The sequence below is a fragment of the Tyto alba genome, unplaced genomic scaffold, assembly GCF_018691265.1.
Source record: "Tyto alba isolate M040663 unplaced genomic scaffold, T.alba_DEE_v4.0 Super-Scaffold_42, whole genome shotgun sequence".
In the NCBI taxonomy this organism is placed as follows: Eukaryota; Metazoa; Chordata; class Aves; order Strigiformes; family Tytonidae; genus Tyto; species Tyto alba.
This window is the reverse complement of record NW_024881318.1, coordinates 16,735,517-16,757,566: the sequence shown is the minus strand read 5'-3', so window position 1 is coordinate 16,757,566 and position 22,050 is coordinate 16,735,517. Positions and strand designations below refer to the sequence as shown.

Sequence of the window (22,050 nt, the reverse complement as noted above, 5' to 3'; positions counted from 1 at the left end):
TTATATTCATTTTTCAAGAACATAGCAACAACTCTGTCTCCTAGTGCAAGAAGCTCAGTCCATTGACCTCAGTGTCATTGGACCATATGCTGTGTGAGAGCTTGCTACAACACCACATCACAACGTCACATTAGGACAGTCTGACCTAAAAATCAGACTTCTGTGGAAGATGCAAAAGAATTATTTGAAAAATATGGGGATGTGTTACATAAATATCTTGCTTTGGGCCACAGCATATAGCCATCACACACTGTAAACACTGGTTTTCTTGTTCTTAGGTTACAAAAGATGAATTTCTGAACTACTACTCTGGAGTTAGTGCTTCTGTGGACAGTGACGCCTACTTCATTTTAATGATGAAGAAATCCTGGAAACTCTGACATTTTCTTTCATTTGCCTCAATATCTTTGGGACTAGAGACTATAGAGAAGTGAAACACTGTTTAGTTTGCTGCGGGTGTGATTTTTTTTCCCCAGTTCCCATCTGTGCACCTTTTTCAGAGCTGCATGATTACACGACACCATCAAGTGTCCCAGTGCTGGCCCCCGACATGTGGCCTCACGTTTCAACAGGTGGCGCTTAAAAGCCAGGGAATAGCCAAATGGCCAGCCTGACTGAATTCCGAAGCTGCCGAGTGAGCCGACGGATGGGATCGTCGGCACGAATTAGCAATTGCGTTTCCCGGCATCACCAGTTGTTTCCTTGTGTGTCTTTTGTGTGTAGATTTGTCTTGCCAATGTCGTGTTACACACGGAAGTGCTAATTTGGGAGCTTCGTAATCACAGTAATAAGGAACCGTTTGACCCTAAAATAATTCTTCATAGAGTTGTTTATATTTTATGTTACATTTTAGCTGGTTTTAAGGGATAGTTTCAGAAACCCACAATCAAAGAAATAACTAGCTTGAGCCAAAAGCACATGAACTAAAAACCTGCTGCTGTGCCTCCCAGGAACACTGCAGTACTGCTGTACAAATACAGGCCTTCAAGTCAACAAACAGTTTTAGTAAGAAGCCTAGAAGGGGTTGAACTCCCATCCTGTAGAAATACCCTGCCAGCCTCACCAGGTCCTTTGCTGCTGGCAGAGGTGGCTTCACAGTCAGCTTGTGCCTGCCTAAAACTGCCCCAAATTCAGCCACCTATCCCTGCAGCAGTGGTGGCCAGGCCATCCCTTCACCATTTATTTCATGGCCCAGACTGCACTGCACAGCACATACATTTAACCATCTCTTCTCCTTGGCAGAAGCAGTTCCCCAGACTCTCCATGCTTAGCTGGTCTTCTACCACCTCACTGACACACATAGCATTTTTTTGTGTTTTATCAGTCTGTCTAATGAACATGAACAAGAGGAGGAGGTTTGATAAACAAACAAATTCAGCAGGGGACAAGTATCGCCTTGGGAGGTAATTAACTTTTTTCAGCATCATTAAAATTTGACTGTGAGTCAGTGTTATAACTGACAAAAGACTTATTTTATTTCATGGAGTTTGTGTGCTGCTAGGAGACGTTTGTGTAGTGCAAATGAGCTGTGCATAGATGAGGGGAGAAATGATGACAGGAGACCAGCTGTGTTGTACCACAAGTGCAGAAGAGCTGGTGGATCCCAACAGGTACATGCGGAGAGAGGATCAGGCAGCTCCAGCCATGGTGTCATAAAGCAGCTGCATAGAAACCGGGATCACCAAGCTCATTTTGTGTGTGCAACTGAGTAGGAGCACAGGAGGCAGAAAGTGTGGAGGAGGAATGTTATGCTGAAGTGAGGAAGGTGCATGGAGTATGTGAAAGCTGAGCTTTACTCCTGTGTGAATGCTGAGTCAGATGGGAATTTGTGAACAACTCTGGGGGAATCTCTGACTTCTAGAACAAGGGAGATACTCACTCATGACCTGGTGAAGTGTCAAGACATAGCCATGGCTGTGTTTTCATATATGTGCTACATGTCTAAAAGCTGGCCATGGACCCAAAGTGCTTGTGGTGTTTCTTGCCTCAGTGCATATTTGGATTTCTGTTTTTCCCAAAGCAAGCTGAAAGTTTTTGTATCTGTATACACCTATCAAATTTATATTGATGGCTATAAAATCGCAAATGATATTCAATGATCCTGATATTAAGACTGATCAAATATTGGTACTCAGCACCTGAAAAATAGTCAGGGACCAATTTTTCCAAAAGATTTAGCTCCCACAGTTCATGCCAGATTGTCAAAGATGAAGGAGACTGCTAGCTTCTGCAGGTTTCAGAATAACTTAATTGCCAGAGTTATCTTGGAAGAGTTCACTGCTTGTGAAATTTCAGCCCGAAGGGACTTGACTGAACACTGCTGTAATGAGCCAATCATGGCAGGAGATCGGCTTTATCGACCTGATTCCCAGAGCTGTTACCTCTCTGTTTTCTGGGTAACAAGAGCTGGATTGCAGTCAGAGTCAGGATGAACAAAAGCATTAGCAGTCCAAAACATAGACTGGAGTTTCAGAGGCTTCCCTGGCTCTCAGGGTGGTGGTGATGAAGGGAGGGTGAGGATTGCCGTTACCCTACAGTGTTTGCAGGTCCCTGAGCTGTCCAAACTTACTTGGGATTTATCCTGCCTGAAGCTAGGTAACGCCCATGGAGTCATCCTGATTTCAGGGAGGGCTGAGTAAGTCCTGTCCTAATAGATGTATATTATAAGACTGAAGTGGAGCAGCATAAATAGGTCATGCAAATAGCCATGTCCTTTTAATAAAGTAATATCATTATAAAATTAAGGTTACATGTTATCTAATTAAATAAGATAATAAGACATAAGAAATAGAATGAATGTTTAAACATTAGCAGCTATGCAAAATTATGAATGCTAGGTAAGAAAAATATAACTATTTCAGAGTGATTAAAGTAAATAAACATCAAGTTTCTGCTACTTTTCCTGTATTACAGAGCAAACATCAGGCTTCTACTACTTTTCCCATATTAAAGAGCCGTACACCTTCTGGACAAACAGAGACTATTACACATGGGTACCTTACTGTTTAAACTGTGCAAATGGACATTTGTGATGTCACTTTTAATTGTTAAAAATGTGTGTATGAGTCTGAAACAAGCATAGCACATACTGTACAGGATTTTTCTGATGTACTTTTGCTTCTTCCTCTATGCCCTGTTTTTTGCCACTGTGTTACTGGAAGAGGACCTCTTCCCAGCACAATCTGTCTGCATCTACAATCACACTGTGCAAGTCAGCACAGTATGAGCACTACTGGCAGCTCTTTTTAAAAAGAAATAAAAGCATTATAAAGCAAATGAGCATCCAGGGCTTTCATCTTCTTCTATTGCATTAGTCAATGTTTCAGTTGGCAAGAAACAGCAATAGAAACCATTTTGGAAAATGTCACTGGAATGCCTTGAGCCAAATCCTTGGCCCCTTTGCATGCAGGCATTATAAAGTTGTCCCATTTGAAGCTTTCTCTGCTGTCAGGTAGAGGTGGAGAAAGTGGAGTCCTGTCTTGGGATTGTGTTTTTCTCCAGCAGGCTACAGCAAATATAGAAACATCTCAGTGATTATTACCAGTCAGAACAAATTTAAGCAGCTCTGAGGATGAAGGAGGACTCTTTTTACCCTTAGACTCTGGGAATAGACTCTTAATACATTTCAGTAAAGGAGAATTCCAAGCAGCTAGAGGAACTGAAGCTGCACGGTGAGGTGAACCCCAATCCCAGAGCACAGCAAAGCAGCTTGGATTTCCCATGGCCACACTGCTCAGCTGCCGTGCAGCCACGTGGATGCAGCAGCTTTATCCCCAAGTGTGTGCTCCATAATTCGCAGCATCCCAGAGAAGCGGCTCAGCCATCTCTGTGTGACAGCATGTGGGGAACCCATTAGAACTGAGCTCAGAGTCCAGAGAAAGGTGAGTGGGAAGGGACAGGATGTCTTCCTCCATCATAAAGTAAAAGGCAATTTGCAAGGTACTTCTAAAAAGATAGAGCTCTCTGATCACTGACAGGATCCATGATGCTCCATCCATTTTCCTAGGTCAGATGTTGTATGAGAACATTGTCTGGCCAAATTCAAAATATTCTTATGAAGCCACAGCCATTGGGAATAATGCTAGTAAACAAACATGATCTGCTCAACCCTTCTGTCCTGGAAAGTACTTACATGCTTCACTAATGCTTGCACAAGAGCTGCAGAGAAAGACAGCATCTTGCATTTTTACAGCCACAATTGAGTTTATAAGAAGAGATGGGACTTTGCTTTTCATTGATTTTGCTTTGTTTTCCTAGCTAAACATTGCTAGTGCATGAAATATTGAAGATCTTTAACAACAGCACTTGCAGAAATACCTGTGGATCCTAAAATTGGCTCTGGGGCAGATCTTTACCAATAGCGAAAAGAAGTGGCATGTAGAGTTTTCCTTTGTTTCAATCTCTGTCTCTCTCTTAAAAAAAAAAAAAAAAAAAAAAAAATTAGTCGGAGGAAACATCTTCCTAAAGTGAGTCCATGGCACCCTTTTTCCTGAAGGGTCAGCAAACTCCCTTTGCAGTGACCAGGTTCCTGAATCCCCATGTGACTAATGCTTGATAGCAACTCTCATTTACTGTCATTTTGCAAACTTGTGGACTTCCACTGGCTGCAGAGGAGTTACTCTTGATCTAGTGCTGTTTGAAACATATTGGATTCTATTTAACTTGAATTTGTTGTTGTATTTCTTGCTTGAGCATTAAAAAGAGCTTAACTCTGCAACCAAGAGATTAACAGAAGAGTTCATTAACTTTTATGAGACATATTTTGATCCTTAGCTAGGACTGCAGTGTCATTGTTCTGGATTAATCAGATCTGAAGATTAAAGTCAGGTTGAATTACATTTAATTTCTTCTGCAGTGGAGATTTCTACCAGCATACTGAGAGCTAAGGTTAGCCCTCTTATCATTGAAATGTGGGAGAATCCACTTCCTTGCAGGTATAGCATTGCACTGCAAACAGGGTGTGTTGCGGAGGTGGGAACTCAGGATGCAGGAAAACAAAATAGAAAGCTCCAGTGTCCTGCTTGTGCTAGAGAGAAAATGCCATGTTGTCATTCCTGTAAGATTTACTGAGTTTTGTAGAAGCTAGACATTGTGACATAGGCTTCCTCATTGTTTGGTGACCTCATTTCACTGGGAGGCAGCATCTGGCATATGGTGTCACCATTTAGGGGCTCTGGTCCAGGCTGACCAGAGGGATCTGGGGGAGGAGTGGAGGAAGGGTTGAAGCCATCACCGCACAGGGGGACGCCCTTGCTGTGGCACACCTCGTATGTGCTGGAGCTGCAGTTTCCTTCTGTGATTGCAAACTGGCTGGTGCCCAGGAATCCGTGCACTGCTTCAGCCGGCCAGATTCCTCCGTAAGTCATAGACAGGTTTAAGCTGCTTTCATCTGTCTTTGCAGGGATCATCTTCAGGTCTGATCTGCTCCTAAATTTTTCTGGAAGGTTTGTCTCCGGAGTAATTGACGGCTGCAGAAAATTTTCCATTTCAGCTTTTGCTCGAATGCCATCCACTTTATGGATATGAACGTAACCAAAACTCTCTGGGTTAAAGCTTATATCAAAATTCTGCATGGCAAAGGGAACAGCATGGTCAGTTAACAGTGGGTATTAACTTAAGAGAAAAGGTACTTTGATAAGTCATTTGAAGGGTATTTATTATTTCTTTAACTCTGAAAGTAACCCTGAGCAGGCTGAACGATTGGTTATCAGAGAATAAACTATCACGTGGCTTAAAATGTTTTTCCATATTAATCTGAATCTATCCAGTGGCCTCCTGCAGGCGGTGTCACTGGAGACCATTCTATGTGCTACATAATGTAATGGGAACTGGTGTTTCAGAGATTTTTCCCAAGCCACACATCTACTGCCTGCCTGCTATTTCTTGGGAATGAGTGTGCCAACGCAGGCAGTTCCTTTCAGTTTTACCCTCCTAATTTAGTGGTGAGTAAAGTAAAAGTTTGCCATGACTTCCTGAAACACACTAGGAATCTCTGCACTGGGAAGCACAGAGGAGTGGGAGAGTCATTTTAGACCTCTTATTATATTAAGAACATGCTAATAGCGTAAAAACTGGAGACAACAGCACTGATCAGTTTCTTAGTGAAAAAACAGGTTAATCCCACACCTTACAGTTTGTAACATTTGTCCATCTGGCCTTTATCTGGCAGAGCATTTAATGTACTGAATTGTGTATGAGCAATTCTGCTGGCCGTGTAAGGGTACACAGGCATTACCAGGGATGTTTGGAAAGGGCCCCCATCCAGCCCCACAAACACAGTTTCATAGAATCTCTGAAGCATCTTGGTTAGAAAGGACCTCTGGAGACCAGCTGGTTCATCCTTCTGCCAGAAGCAGGATATGGATTGGGTTATCCAGAGACCTATCAAGCCTGCCTTGAACATTTCCAGCAAAGGAGAACCTACCTCTTCTCTGGGCAGCTTACGCGATGTTTAATTGTTCTCATGGAGAAAGACTTTTTTCTTATACCCAGATGAAGTTTTCCCTGAAGCAGCATGTGCCTTCTGCCTCTGTTCCTGTCACCATACAGCCTTGTGCCAGAGCACCTCCACCATCACTCTACCTACACTTTAGTTATTGCAAGGTTGTGATTAGTAGTCCCCAGCCCAAGCTTCCTCTTTGCTATTAACAAACTCAGTTCTGTCAACCTTTCTCCATATATCAAGTTCTCCACCCCTCTGTAGTTACTGTACACAAGTCAAAGCTCAGGCATTAGCTGAATTGTCTGTTATTTCCATACGCTTGACTAGCATCTGCCTGTGTAAATGTGAGCTCTCTTCACTAAATGTAGAAATTTCTGAAAGATGTCCCAGTTCGTGCAGCAAATCCATGTACTGTCTGTCATGAGTGTTTTGTTCCAAATAATCTATATGCAGGTGAAAACAACAGTAGAAGTACATACAGTTTTTGGCTTCTTGCACAGTTGTTCCAGTGTTTTTTTATGATCAGGAAGGTTTGGCCACACTGCAGGCTTGATCCTGAAACAGCAACAGTAGACAAAAAGGTGTTCAACAGCAGCAAAAGAGAGAGATGTTGAGATATCAGAGGTTCATATTGTGTCCTTTGTACTAATTGGCACAAAGCCTTAGGACTGGCTTGCATTACCCAGAATAATGACAGAGAAGTCTCATAATAAAACAAAGACAGGAGAAGAGTAGTTATAAAGGCCACTGAATAGTCATTGTTCTTTTGAGTGCATAAATTTTCATAGTTGAAGGAAGATACTTCACCAAGTGCTGGAAAAACAGCAAACTGTGCTGGTGAAGAGATAATGTGCATCTAGCTGTGTTGACAGAATTTTGCATGGCAAAACCAATTTCCGCAAGTGAAAAAAGATGCTGTGGTTAAAGTGCAAATTTGCTGATATTTGCTTCTGCATGTTCACATAAGTTAAAAACTACATATTGTCCTACTCCCTGGCCAGCTATCTGTGCTTTGGATATCTGTATTACAGCCTTGTCCGACTGGTGTAATTTTTACTGCTTTGATTAATGAAGTTCTTGTGTTATGCTGCTAAAAATCCTCAGCTATGATGCATCTAGAGAATATTGCTCAAGTGACATTCAATGTTGCAGTGATATAGGTATAGATGTTTATGATTATGTATTTCATTTTATATATGTGTCTGTATATGTGGGTGTATATACACACATGTATAAATCCCTCTTTTTAAAAGGGAAATCTCTGGCTTCAAAAAGTCTCACCATTTAAAAGTCTGCTTTTTTCTACAGTTTTACATAAGTAGAACTACAAAGTTAGAGAACTACAGGTGCACAACAACCGCATAAATAGCTAGAAACCTCAGGCCACATCTACACTTGCAAATAAAACAGCACAAGGAAGCATTCCATGCCAGATAACTCTAGTGTCTAAAATGATTAATTATTAAAATTGTTCTTGGCATGGTTTGACTGAGGCCAACTAGCACATTCCTAGGTAATCCCCATGTGTAATTCAGGAATTAGCACAGCCTAAATTTTTTCCCCAAAAAGCACCTCACCTGCAGACAAATCTGTGGATATCAGTAGAGCTGGATGTCATGGATGTGCTGCTCTGAATGCCACAAAACAGCCCTGGGCTTTCTGCCTTGTGAGGGGTTCATCTCCTATGCTTAAACGTGGGACTTTTTCACTTCAGATAGATAGTGGTTTCATCAGATTATCAACATATGTGTCTATTTTCTTAAAGTTGTCAACCCTCTATTCTATTTAAGCACATATAGCCACATATTCAAAAATATATTTACAGCTATCTATCTTCTGCTGTGTAGTCAATATATGAAAAAAAACCACAAGACAGTCAAAGGACTGTCTGTGTAATGAATGTATCTCCAGTCCCACTTCTGCCATGACTGTGTTGGTGGGAGATGTAGAGCCTGGTTTCACCACATGGCTGTCTGGATGTGCACCCAGCTGAGCTGGTGGCTGACACCATCAAGCCCTTGTTGCAGAGAACTCTGCCCTGCTGCTTCTGAAAGCACAGCAGAGCAAACACTCTGCTGACTCAGCCTATGAAAGGGAAAGAGGCAACCTCCCAGGTGTACCATTTCCACACCTCTTGGGACTTCACTAAAACCTGCAGGTCACTTTCATTTCTGGATCTTGCTTGAAACTTTTGAGCCAAATTTGCCTCCAGTGAGGCACCAACTCTGTGTTTCATGGTGACTTCAGCTCCCCAAAGGTCCCAGTGTTTCAAGCCCAAGACTGAGGTCTGCTCAAAGTGGCAGGTGATCTTCATCCTGTCAACACCTTCTCTTGTACTCCTTACTTCTACTCTTTGCCTTTGGCTTGATATAGAGGTCTAGAGATGGAAGCAGAATAATTCACAAATATAACAGGGAAAGCAATAAGACTGTCAGAACAGGATTGGCTTCCAACACTTTCTGATACAAAGAGACTTAGATTACCTGTTTTCCCAAAAAGTTACAACCAGGACAATCATGACAATGGACACCATGAATCCCAGGATGGAGAGTATAACCACAACCACTCTGCTATCTAAAAAAAAAAAAAACAGAGGACATCAGCCAATGCATGTAAATGTCTCACTGTTAAGCCATCATAAATGTAATGTCTCTTCAGACAAGCATTGCACTTGACTATTATTGGACTGGTGCAGTGGTGCATTTCTCCTGCCTCGTTGAAGAAGGAAAGTGGTAGGCTGCCAGAGCACCAGTGTTTGGCCAAGCTCCAAGTTGGGTTCCCAGGTTGGATTAAAGCAGCTTGGAGTCTGCTATCACCTTCAGCACATTGAAGTCACCGCTTGCTGCGTCCTTAAAGCAGCACTGAAGTGACTCTGAACACATGTAATGCTGAGGTGCCCTGGGGACTGAAGGGGCCCCAAAGACCAGAAGGATTATTCATATTTACACATGCAATGAGATTCCATCCCTTATTGTGTTTGTGATTAAAGTGACATGTTCGCACACAGATACAAAGCACTGAAATGCATCATGTTTCACCACTCTGTGTGCCTTACCTAAAACACTCAGTGCAAGCTGTTCCTTCTCCCTGCGTGCCAGCAGGCAGCAAGTAGGATGCAGTCAGCCTTCACCTCCCTTTGCAACCCACCTCATGCTTTACAGCATCACGTCATCTGATCTTATCGCCCAAGAGTGAGATTTAATTTCACATGGAGAGTCAGCCCCAGACCAGAGTGATGCAGCTTGTTTTCTGGGTCATCTCTGGGGTACCCAGTGCCTGTGAGGGCTGATGCTGCTGTGGCCATGGGGTTTTCCCTCCCCCTGCTCTCACCACTGCTGCTGCCAGGGCTGGCCAGGGAGCCAAGGACCCCTAGCTCTGATCTCTTCCAGGTGAACCAAAGTGATTTCTGCCCTTACAGCTCTCTGTGGAGTGCTGATCCCTTGCAGTCCTGAAGCTCTTGGAAGTGCTCCATTCGCTCCACATGCCCTTGAAATAATCTCCACTGGGCTGCGAACGTACTTTCACCTCATACGATGCATCATTTTCGAGGTTTTTCCCCAATAATTTTACCTGAAGGTATGGCGACTCTATTGTCTAAACATACAAAAAAAATCCAATTATTTTTCTAGAAGACAGGAAAAGTGTCTTTGAGTTTCAGCAAAATACTCAAGACCAGGTGCATCCCTGCAGTACTGTGCTGTTTGCTCCATGTCTTTGGTTATTATACAGGTGGACATCACAGCATCAGTCTAGTTTAATAGCAAGGTAGTCCAGACAGTATTGAGAAGAGAGACTAATGGTGGGTGAAAGCTCTGGAAAACAGCTGGAAGTATTAACTGTGCTTTGCTACTGCCAACAGTACAGTGGGAAATATATATTTCCTTGGGAAGGCTCAGAAGAGAGAGTGGAGACAATACATTTGTGCAGCATAAAAAGGCAACTTCTGAAAGAGCAGTCACAGGAAATAAGCTGCAATCCCACAGTGCACCTCTGGTGCTCTTCATTTCAGTGTATTTGGTTGTCTAAATCCTTTTATTTCTCTAGTTACAGTTCTCCTGTGTTGCCTCTGTAAAAAGCAAGTATAGTCCACACTTTCAAACACCCCCATCTGGACTAGAGCTTGCATGGACGATCTTGTGACAGGGGACACAGAGGTCCCAGCAGCTGGGCAGCCCAAAACAGATGCAGTTCATGGGCAGCTACAACCTGAAACACGGTCCAAGGGAAGAAAAGCTGCGGGGTTACACACAAAGCTGGGAGAGGCTCAGTGAAAAAGGGACATGAAGAAACAGTTGCTAAATTAGGAAAGGACTTGAATGAATTACTGACTGATGAGCACAGAAAATAAGAGCAAAACCACCATAGCAAAGAGAAAGCCATCTTAGCAAGGAACAAGACACTTAGGATGGTTCATTACATTATGTCTTTTCTTCCCACTGCAAAGCTCAAATGAACGCAACTTTGTTAGCCCAGGGAAGTGTCTAATGGACATGGGTACTGTCATTCTGGAATTGTTTCAACTGATGAAATTTCCAAATGCCAAATATTACACCTGTTGGAACTGTGGGAAAAAAAAACCCTGCAAAATACACATTTCCTTGATACACGGTGCCCAGAACAAACACAGGACAGGGTGAAAATCCAGTGATTTCTGTTGTCATAGCACCAAGGAGGAATGCAAAGCATGGTGGAGGTTACGTGGTTCTGTTCTTCCACTTTTCTCAAGGAATATTTGACACAACTATACAGATTTATCTCCTGCTCTTCCCCTTATCTCAAAGAATGTTTTGCACAACTCTGCAGATACTACCTCCTGTGCTTCTGCTTTTCCCACAAAACTGCCTGTTTTCCCACAACTGTGTGCACATTGCACCAAGGAAAGTGCTGTATCACTACTCAAGAATAAATGTATTGACCACAGTCACACCCACTCACACATGCACATTAGATAAATACTACCCTGGGTCTGTATCTAACTCAGAGGGACAATAATCCGACACCAAACCGGAGAGACAGATCAACAGGTTTTTGCTCCTCACCTGCTGCAAGAAGGGATGCCTTTTGGTAAGATTTATGCCCTCAGTTATGCTGAGTGATTACCTGGGAATTAAGTGTGTGATTGCAACAGTTTTTGTGTGTAGTGCTATATAGCCAGCCTGCAATTTGTGCGTTTATCATAGGCAATCCCAAAGAATCTGTAGATGCTGCATAAGAATAAACTGCACTATTCATGAACCTCACTGCTTCTCTTGAATGCAAGTGGACCTACAGCACATGGTCTGTTCGTGCATCTTGTGTCAGGCCTATAGTCATGGCAATAATTGGCATAGCTATTAAGAGGTTAAGTCCAGCCACCCTTAGCCCCTCTAATCTCTGAGGACCAGCTAGAATGCAAGGGGATTTATCTCTTACCAAATTAATTTTTCACCTTAAATGAAACAACACCTTTCCAAGTTTTCATCTGGTGAATTTTAGAAATTCAGATTTGAAGATTTTTATATGATACTGGTTTTTCTGATAACATTTAATGTCAGAAGTTAGTGTAAACTCAACAATATATCATCACTTACCTTCCAAGTACCTTCTTCCTGCTGATAGGCTATTTGGTGTATTAATTTGTCCTTTAAGTATTTCTTCCATGAGTGTGGTGTACTATAATGAATAAGATATTCATTTGCCTCCTTTTGGTATGTGATGTTTATATCAAATGGTACTTCAGGCTTAACTGCAAATGATAACAAACTAGGTTGTAACAGAAGTAGAGTAATGTTACTACAAAATAAACAGGTTTTGAAAAGTAAAAAAATGTCCACTTCAAGCTACACTCCCTGCAGGGTGACCTATCTTGAGTGAGGGCTGGCTTAAGCTGGACCTGCCTCATGCTGAGCCCCAGCTCAGCCTGACACCTTGGTCCTGAAGCAGCACTATGACCAGCAAGGACAGCTCTTCCTAGGAATGTGACATTTAGTCTTGGAAAGCAATTCCTGAGCATGCCCACCCCTGCAATACTACTGCCTGAAGACGTAAAATTCAGTCCCTCTAACCAGTACTCTGAGATGGAGACCCCATGGCAAAACCCATCACTGCTCTGGGAGGAGGGCACTGGGAAACAAATGGGGTACAGGTACAACTGCCGGTGGCTGTCAGGGTGGTGGGACAGAGGAAGGGACGAAGTATGACAGTGTTAGATATAGCAGAGGGGGCTGTGGCTCCCTTGCTGTGAATCCACACTTGACCTGGTCTGCAGGACAATGTGTCAAATGACCACTCATGGATGTACATCAAGTCCAAAATGCAGCCCTGGGGACTCTCCCCAAGCTGTGCCTGAGAGGGATGTCTCTGAGGTCTGCATGGACCTGTGTCTGTGCCACTGAGGCTTCCTGAATGTGCCATGTAAAGTACATCAGTTCTCACAGGAACAGGGAGCCCACACCAGTCTCCTCTCAGGAAAATGCGATTAACCAGAAATTATGCCCACTCCTTCTGCAACCCCCAAATACTTAATCCTTCCATGCAGAACCCACAGCTTCTAGAGGAGAGACCTCCTGAGATGGTCCAGGATGGCCCATAAACTGAGAGGTAATGTAAGATCATTACAAAGTTATTCCAGGGCAGAAATGTTTAATAACAGAGGGATGTCACAGTGCCTATTGTCAAAGGAAGGCAAAATGATGTGGCACCACAGCAGAACAGACCTGCCCTACACAGGTTTCTCAGCAGCCCTTGAATGAGACCAGTTCCCAAGAGGGATAAGTCCTAAGAAGCCCCTCTTCCACTGAGTTCCATATTTCATGGCTCAGGCAGTTCCCCAATGTGGCTTTGAAAAATCCATTCTTGGTCTCTCAGTGTCTCTTCTGCACTGCAGGATGCCTGAGCACCTCGTTCAGACAACGGGCTCCACCAAGAACCAAGGTGTGAAAATGTGAGATCTTGCAACCTTGCAGCTCTTGTGCTACCGAGCTCATGCTAGATTTGGGGTTGTCAGTCCTGAAGCTGCACAATCCCTGGTAAGAGATGAACAAAATGTCCCTGCTTGGCAGTTCATCCATGCTCAGGAACATCTGCTTTGCCCAAGTGCTTGACTCAGTGTATGTCTGGGTCGGGGCAGAGTGTTACAGTAAGCCAGAATTCAGCTGCATATTTTGAATAGGGATTAATTGTGTTTGGCTTTGAAGCAAAGGGAACACCACACTCTGCCAACACCCCAATTCAGGCTATATGCCCTGCTAGGACACTATTTTATACTGCCTTCATATTGACATGTAGGTGTTGTGCTGGGCTACTTTTTTTTTTTTCCCCAGTAATCCCTGTATCTTAAAAATATCTTACCAATATCAGTTACAACCAGACTCCTGCAGACCCTTCTCCTCATCTCAGAATCCATGCAGATGTCTTTATTTGAGAGTATATCAGTGAATTGTAGGAAATAGGCATCTTCCTGTTTCTCCATATTGAAGCACACATAATTGCCATCTTCCTTGGTACTGTTGACCAAAGTGACACAACAATAATTTCTTCTCAATCTTACTATAACATAGTAAGGGACAAATCCTGGTTGCTTATTTCACATTAACTGAAGTGAGAGTCCATGTGAAATAAGAAAAAATGTCATGCAAATAAGGAGTTTAAGATTGGTAGTGTTTTTCCTGGTGGTCTTTGAGCACAATAATCAAGTGATGTGAGTAACAGCAAAAGTCCCAGAATTCTCCAAGAAAAAAATGCAGTTATTAAATTGGAGGTTTATGTGTGTTGTAGTTTGAGCCTGGTCAGCAACAAAACACCCCACAGCTGCTCACCTACCATCGCCCCCTCAACCTGGGAATGGGGGAGGGAATTGGAGGGATGAAGAGAGACTCACATGTTGAGATAGAAACAGTTTAATAATGGTCATAAAATAGAAACAATGACAGTAATAGAAAATATAAATGAGCAATGCACAATGAAATTGCTTACCACTCGCTGACCAACACCCAGCCCTTTCCTGGCTAGCAATCCCAAAATGCCAAGATCCTGCAATCTCAATTCCAGAAGTGAGAGAGCGAGAGAGAGAGCCCCTTCCCCACCAACCCTCTTCTATATAGTGAGAATGATGTTACATGATATGGAATATTTAATTAGCCAATTTGGGTTAGGTGCTCTGGCCATGCTCCCTCCCTGTTTCTTGTGCACTTGTGCACAGGCTGGACATGGGGAGTTGGAGAGTCTTTGAAATCTCAGCAGCAGTTGAAAACATCGGTGTGCTATCAGCATTCTTCTCATACCAAACTCCATGCTGAATCCAAAACACAGCACTATTCTAGTTACTAAAAATAAATGTTAACTCTATTTCAGCCCAAACCAGGACAACGTGTTAGAAACCTTTGTATCTTTAAAAATGGTCTCACTGATGCCACTTTTAAATATAGGGCAATAGGTTTGGATGTTCACTCTAATTAAAGAGAAATTTCTTATTGACTGAAGTGGTAACAAATACAAAGTCAACAGTCAGCCAGGTCATGAGGAAGTCATATGGCACACTTTCAGAAATGAAAATATATCCGTGCATTCCTCCAACTGTGTGACTCCCATGTTTGAGGTCTGTCATAAAATTTCAGCCAAAATTGAGAATAAAACCCATGAAAATAGAAAAATTCTAATAAACGAGGTGGAAAAAAAATAAGTAGTGATTAGAATAGCAAGATTTAAAAAAAAACCACTTATTTTGCTGGCTGCTGCAGGACCTTCAGTTTCAGTAAAAACAGGCCAAGGGAAAAGCAGATGTATATTAAAGACACAAAATCTGAGATTCTTCTGCTAGGTTCATCAATTAAGAAAGGGGTGGAATAGAGTTTCAAGGCCTTGATGAGAAGTGGAGATGACTGATGTGTTTGATAACTGTTGAGTTTTTCCTGGTGGTCTTTGAGCACAATAATCAAGTGATGTGAGTAACAGCAAAAGTCCCAGAATTCTCCAAGAAAAAAATGCAATTATTAAATTGGAGGTTTATGTGTGTTGTAGTTTGAGCCTGGTCAGCAACCAAACACCCCACAGCTGCTCACCTACCATTGCTGTTGAGTTTTCGTATACTCATTCTAGTGTGATTTTTCCATGCCTATGTATGTGAAGACAATTACTTAGTTTTTGTCTTGATCTAGATAAAGGTGTTTTTCCTGCAGAGGAAAAATCAGCCTTCTTGCCAAAGAATTTTGTGTGGAAAGGATCTGCCTCTTCAAAAATATTTTTACTTTTCACTTGACAAAGGCTAAGTTTGGTTTTTTTTAAATATCATTTAATTTAAAGGAAAAATTATCTCAGTTCATGCTGGGCTACTTCCGTAATTACAGGTGTTTCAGAGGAACAGAGGCAAGCTCAGGACTACTGGAGACATTATAATGCCCTTTACAGACCCTTCCAGATGATTTTTTTTCTTATTAGGGAGTTATGCTCTGTTTCAGTAAACTCTTCTTTGCTGAATATAGTATTCAAAGCTGGTAAAACACTCTGAAACAAAATTATGTCTAGCTTTGCCGCTCCTGTTTCCCAGCACATGACAGCGCGACTCATTGGCACTTAGCATTTTGCTTCCCAGAAGCTTACCAAAGGAAGGACTGACAGCACTTACCACAGGGCCAGGGTATAGTTAGTGTTGTGAGGAGGCGGCTCAGTAAAGTTGCAGGTCAGGCTGCTGTAAGAATCCTTAAATTCAAGCTGGCTGAAGCAGTCGATGTCAAAATTGTCTGGTTCATCATCTCCAAATGTCCCTAAGGAGACATTTGCAGGATGTTACTGAAGCAAACCATGAGTGTGTTTGGTTTGCATCTCCATTGTATAGGAGGTGGTTTCTTTACATAATTTCCTGAAAGAAAGAGGATCAACCCACCTGTTTTGTAAGAAGCAAAGACAGTGTGTTCAAAATGAAATTAAAAGCCACTTGCACCTTTCATGGTTGCTCACCCTGTATGCCAGTGAAGCCCACCCACTTACCACACATGTAGATACATTATGCATCATTGATCTGTGAGCTATAAAAAGACATAGTGTCTCAGGTTGTTTGGTCAGACAAGACTCCCTATGTCTGTTCTTTTTCTATTAATCATGGACAAACAGGGTTACTGATGTCAACCTGAAAACTTCTGTGAAAAAGTCCCAGTGTCAGGTGCCAAACTGAAAATATATTGTCTGCTCTGCAATTTGATTCCTCCTAAGTTTGACTCAGGGACATGGAAATTTTTGGTGTAAAAGTTACAGATAAACTTTACACCAAGATAAAAGCAGGACACCCTCCATCTGAAAATCATCTCAGAACTTTCTTGAATGGGTTTTTCTACTAGGAACTTCAAACTGCTGCTATCCTTGGGCATGCGAAGGGGAGCAAGACATGTTCGTGATGCCTGTTAAAAAGCACTATATTCAAGTCAAGGACCAAAACACTCCTGAAAATAAACAGAACAGAAATGTGCACTGGGGTATATGTCCCACACAGTTACTGACAGAGGTGTCTGGGACTGATGCTCAAGGCTAACATCTACTCAAATGCAAGGGCTAGTTTCAATGGGAGTTATTTGTATAGGAATTTCAGTTCAGGACAGCCTGAAAGTACATCAAACACCTTGTCGCTCCAAAGTGGCAGACCCACAGACGAGGATACGTGCTTGGCAGTTGCCATTGCTGCACCTGCATCAGGACCATCTGTGTTGCAGACAGCCAAAAGCGCCCAAGGAGCGTGCTCCTGCCCCCACTCTGCCTCTGCTTGTGTTGTGAAGGTCTGTCCTGTCACAAGGTTCCTGAGAAGACTGGAAAATTATATGAGTGGGTTTAGGAAAACAAGAGTATTTTGATGTCACAAGGCAATTAAGCCCCATTTTGATTGTACTGCAAAGTTTTCTGAAATGTCACTAATTTGGGCTCAGGAGGGAAAGCTCAGACTTTCTGCCAGAATGCGTGGCTTCCTGCAAATTTTCTTCAATGACTAATAAAACAATCATGATTTGAGTAAGTACATATGTCTCAAGTCCTACACTTGGCAGGTATGATGTCAGTAAAGCAAAAATTGATGTTTCTGAGAGGCGTCCTCTCCAGTGGAAACTGCAATTTCAGCCTCATTTCATGACATCTCACCCACCGTAGCCAAGAGGTCAGGGAAAGGGTTATTGCCATGACCCATGGAAAGGATCCTCAGGGCCGGAATACCTCTGTCTCCCCCTCTTCAAGGGTAGTTGTGATGATACATATCTCTCTTCTCCATGTCCAGGGACTATTCCCGATCCCCTGATTGGTCCTCTCCTACCCACTCCTCAGATGTGCCCTTGCCATGCAGGGTACCTGCCACAGAAAGACATTGACTGCTCCAGGGACATCGGTGGCTCACACTCATGAACAGTGTGAGGAAGTGCCCATGGAAACATTTCCAATGGAAAATCCCTCCCAGAGAAAATTATGGTCATCTCTGTTGTCACCTAGGTGAATTGGATCACAGAGGGGTGACCAGATACTTGGATACTGTGATTCGTAGTCCTGCTGATGACATCCTATGATCCCTGGTCACTCCTACTAGCATAGAGGGAAACAGAGACCTCATCTGGCATGGGAACACATCTGAAGATCCAAAATGATCATGGCTTGACAGCAGGGAGAAAGGAGGAGAGAGTTTTTTGATTGCTTAAAAATGTAAGTAAAAAACATCACCCCACAGGGTCACTATCAGCAGTGCTTTCTACTGACCTCGGAGGTGAAGTGCATCTGGGGTCAGGTTTTGAGTAAGAGAAGAAATTCAGAAGTCAGTCAGGAATGCAGAGAAAAATGCAAAAGCAGTGTGGACAGGGGTTAGGAAAGGGGCTGCTGCCAGCAGCGCCTGTGGTAGGTAGCAAGAGGGATGGGAGCATCTGATGATGCCCTAATCCAGAACCCAGAGGCAGATCTATCCCCTGAGCTAAGATTTGGTGTCCATTTGCCACCACGGGAAACCAGTAGTAAGAAGCAATTACTGGTCTTCGCTTCTCACTGCAGCTCTGATGGGGTCTGTCCCAAGGGGAGCCCAGCTCTTCCTGAAGAACAATGAAATGAGGTGTTTTCCACCAGCACTGGTGTTTTGAGGGGATAACGTGCAGCACAGACATGGAGAAACGGGTGCTGTACAAAGCCGCTCTATTTGACCATCACATTGAAGAGAGAGACACAGAGGTCAGCACAATGCTAGAACAGGCCCTGCAGCAGTTTCACCCAGGTCTTGACCAACACAGCCCTGAGCCATCTGTGCAGACGTACAGAAATGTGTATTACATAAAGATACATATTTGTTGGTAAAAATGTGTGCATAGAGATATGCATATATTCAAAATTCGGTGGATAACAAGTAAGCTGAAATGAATCTGCATAAAATGGAAAAAACCCCATATTTTATATAGATACACCCAAAGCTCACATGCTCAGATATGTCACATTTTACGCCTCTCTAAGACTCTACTTGCAGCAACCAGAAGATTGGCTTATAATATCCATAGCTACCTCAAGACAACATTAAAATTTATGAATTAGGATGACTGATCTTCCTTTATATATGAGAGACTTCTTGGTGCTCTCTGTATATGCAAACTACATGTATCAGATTTTACATAAACAGACAAAACTGATAATCATCACATTAATAAATGACATATCACAAAAAATCTTTCAGCCATCTGCTACTGCTTTGCTGAAAAGTGACAGAAATTTTAATTCATTCTCTATCAGCCTGACTGTAAAACAAAAAGAAAGAAAAAGCTTTTTGTCTTGCAGTTCAAACAGCCATTTAATGTTTAATCAGCGTAGTGCACCTTTGGTGCCGCAATGGAAGGAAAGCTGACCTTACCTTTTTGACACTGAACTTTCACAATGTGATTATGTGGTTCCTTATTCATGGAAATAACATCCTACCCATAGAATATATGATAATTAAACCTCATGAACGGTGTTAAGTAAGCAGTTTGAGGTGTTTTTTCTCATATGGTTCCTCCATGAGCTGACAGTAATTTTTTTGTCTGACATAAATATGCTTGTAGTCTCAGTTATACTTCTTCCCTACAGCTCAGAACCATGACATATGGATGTGTTTGCTATGTAAATGGTTTTGATGACTCTGACATGACTCACACTGCTAAGGACTCTTTACACAGTGCAAAGTTTACAAGAATGTAATTTCTTCCTTGAGAAGCCCAGATTAGTCAGACCCTGGCACTGCTGAAATCAAGGCAGGTCTTGAGATGGAGTGCTTCTAATGGCAGAAAAACTGCTCTCATACCTACTGCCATAGCAGGTCCTTCACAGAAATTATTATTTCTTGGGTTTGGACAACACCCTGCAGGATGGTGCAAATCACAGCAGGAATCTCATGAGCCTCTACCAAAAGAAGAGTGCTAGCAGAGGCTATGGACATGCTTCAACTTTAAGCTCTGAAGCCACTGAGACTAATAGTGCCATGAAACTAAAAGCATTACTAAGTCCCTGCAGGATCAGTGACTGAATTTCCAGTGTCAGTGAAGTGACTGTCTCCATGGACAGAGTAATGCAAAATCTCTAGTGCTGATGTGATTCAGGCAGAACTCATGTTAATCACAATAGTTTTGGGTCGGATGAACAATACAAGTCCAGGTAGGAGGACGACTGAAGCCAACTATCCTACCCATGAGACCCCACAGCCTGATGCCTCCTGCTCCCCCTGCCCATGCCCTCCTGTGCCTCCGCAACTGCCCCTTCTTAGCTCTGCTTTTATCTCTCTTAGGGCTTTTGGGGATCTCCGCAACCTCTGCTAGCCTGGAGGACAGCACTTGGGAAACAGTCTGCTGCTCAGAAAAGAGGAGGAGATGAAGGCTAGTGCTGCAATGAACTTTTCCCTCCTCTGCTCATAACGAGTGAGCTCATGCCTTCATCGGCTGGTGGCACTTTGCCAGGAGGCAGGGTGAGCCAGAAAGACAAAGAGTGAAAGCCAAACATCTATCACAGGTGGTTTTACCCTGGATTGTTCAGTTTGTTGACCAAACCCAGGAGACTCATAAAGAAATCATAAAAGCTGATAATTGCTCAGTGGGGATTGTCTGAATCTGTTTGTCTTTAAGTCTAAGCAAATTCTGGTTTACTGGAAATTAGTGACAAAACAAGGAAAGGTCCAGTCCTATCTACTTCTGGGAAGCCCTAAAGATTTCAGTGACACCAGTGATAAACCACTAGCATTGACCATTCACCACTGTAGCTGCTTGCCAAACCTGGTTCTAAACAGCTGCAGTGTATAAATAAAAGACAAACAGAAAAAACAAGGTTGTTAGATGCAGTTCTGAGCCACTCCCTGTTTTCTTCTAACTAAAATGTCATCACTCATATCCTACCTACGTATATATGTATGTACATACATATGTGTATGTACATATGTACATGTTATAATATATGACACACAGGGGAAAATATGATTCTCTCCCTGTGAGATAGCATAGGAATACAGCTAATATCTTCCTAAAAAACAAAAACTCTTTTTCTCCCAAACAATGGAGCCCTAAATCTACCATTAACTGAGCGAGTGCAACAAGCTCTGTCACTGCTGTTTGTTTAGTATTGGACAAGTAAAACTTTAACAGATCTGGGACTGAATCTGAAACCCAAATTTTCATCTCCCTTTTGAGAAAAAGGACAGTAGTCTGAAACAGTAGTTTTATTACTGCTCTTTATGTTTTGATTTATGATTTTGATGCTGGTAAATGATTTTAAATTCTCCACATGAGATAATGAAATCTGCAATAAGCCTAAATTTAAACTGTTAAATTAATTTATAATTATTTGTTCAGTAAGGGATGAATGCTCTTAGTGATGGGCTGTGAGAACACCCTGGCTGACTTGCTGCTTCAGCCATACTAGAAGGGATATTGGGACTATCCCCCAGATACACGTGATGCAATTAATTATAAAAAAAAAAAAGAGAAGAAGTTTGGCTTTGAAGTAGAACACTTTGAGCCAAGTTTGAGATACATTGAAACATTTTATTTGGAGGAAACTGCCAAGAGCAAGAGAACCCAGAAACTCACTCCTCTCTGATGGCAGCTCAGAGTGACCATGGACTGCAGAAGAATGAAGCAGTTCCCACTCCCAAGCATAACTCCTCACATGAACACTAGATACGAGAGAGGATTAACAGGTCTGATCTTGCATGCCCTCTGCATACAGATATGGTCTCCTTCATTTCATATGATTTTGGACATTACAAAGACAGCAGAGTTGGGAATTAAATTAAATAGATAGCCTCCAGTTCCACATCTGCCTCAGGCACTAAAGGAAAGAGACTAGATGTTAAAACACTAACACATTTAACCCAGCAGTTGCATTTTGGAGCTCTTAACTCAGGTTTCTCAAGATCATACATGAGTGGAAATATGAAGATGAAATGACTCACCATCACCGTCTGCTGAGGTGCAACCACTTTCCCCAAAAGTGGTGCGAAGAAACAAGACGAAAATGCTCAATACTGTACTCATCTGTGTCATGCCGAACATGCTGCATGTGTGCAGTACGTGTGTGTGTGAAACTTGCGCTCGCTTACTTTATACTAGACACAGAACAAACCCATTGCCTGATAAAGAGACCGCAGGCAAGGGGAAATGTAAACATGC

General features: G+C 42.5%; 2 protein-coding genes across 2 annotated transcripts in view; one reads left to right on the top strand and one right to left on the bottom strand.

Moving 5' to 3' along the window:
- The window catches only part of CAPSL (calcyphosine like), a 15,835-nt gene extending 13,739 nt beyond the window's left edge, over window positions 1-2,096 (top strand). Inside the window, exon 5 of the mRNA XM_032992305.2 lies at window positions 279-2,096. Within this exon, the coding sequence (XP_032848196.1) occupies window positions 279-380 (102 nt within the window). The 3' untranslated portion in view covers window positions 381-2,096. The remainder of the gene's footprint in view (window positions 1-278) is intronic.
- IL7R (interleukin 7 receptor) lies at window positions 812-22,050 on the bottom strand. The gene is made up of 8 exons (XM_032992303.2): window positions 21,834-22,050; window positions 16,044-16,182; window positions 13,772-13,926; window positions 12,013-12,167; window positions 9,859-10,036; window positions 8,926-9,016; window positions 6,922-6,997; window positions 812-5,567 (listed from the first exon to the last, which is right to left on the bottom strand). Exons 1-8 carry the CDS (start codon window positions 21,931-21,933, stop codon window positions 5,064-5,066), a joined length of 1,398 nt encoding a protein of 465 aa, XP_032848194.1. The 5' UTR covers window positions 21,934-22,050; the 3' UTR covers window positions 812-5,063.

Excerpts from the sequence above, each read along its gene's own strand:
- IL7R (XM_032992303.2), bottom strand. The coding sequence starts at position 21,933 with ATGTTCGGCATGACACAGATGAGTACAGTATTGAGCATTTTCGTCTTG. Across the intron at positions 16,183-21,833 it reads CACCTCAGCAGACGGTGATG|GGACATTTGGAGATGATGAA; the intron begins GTGAGTCATTTC and ends ATGTCTCCTTAG. Across the intron at positions 5,568-6,921 it reads TGTGCAAGAAGCCAAAAACT|AATTTTGATATAAGCTTTAA; the intron begins GTATGTACTTCT and ends TTTGCCATGCAG.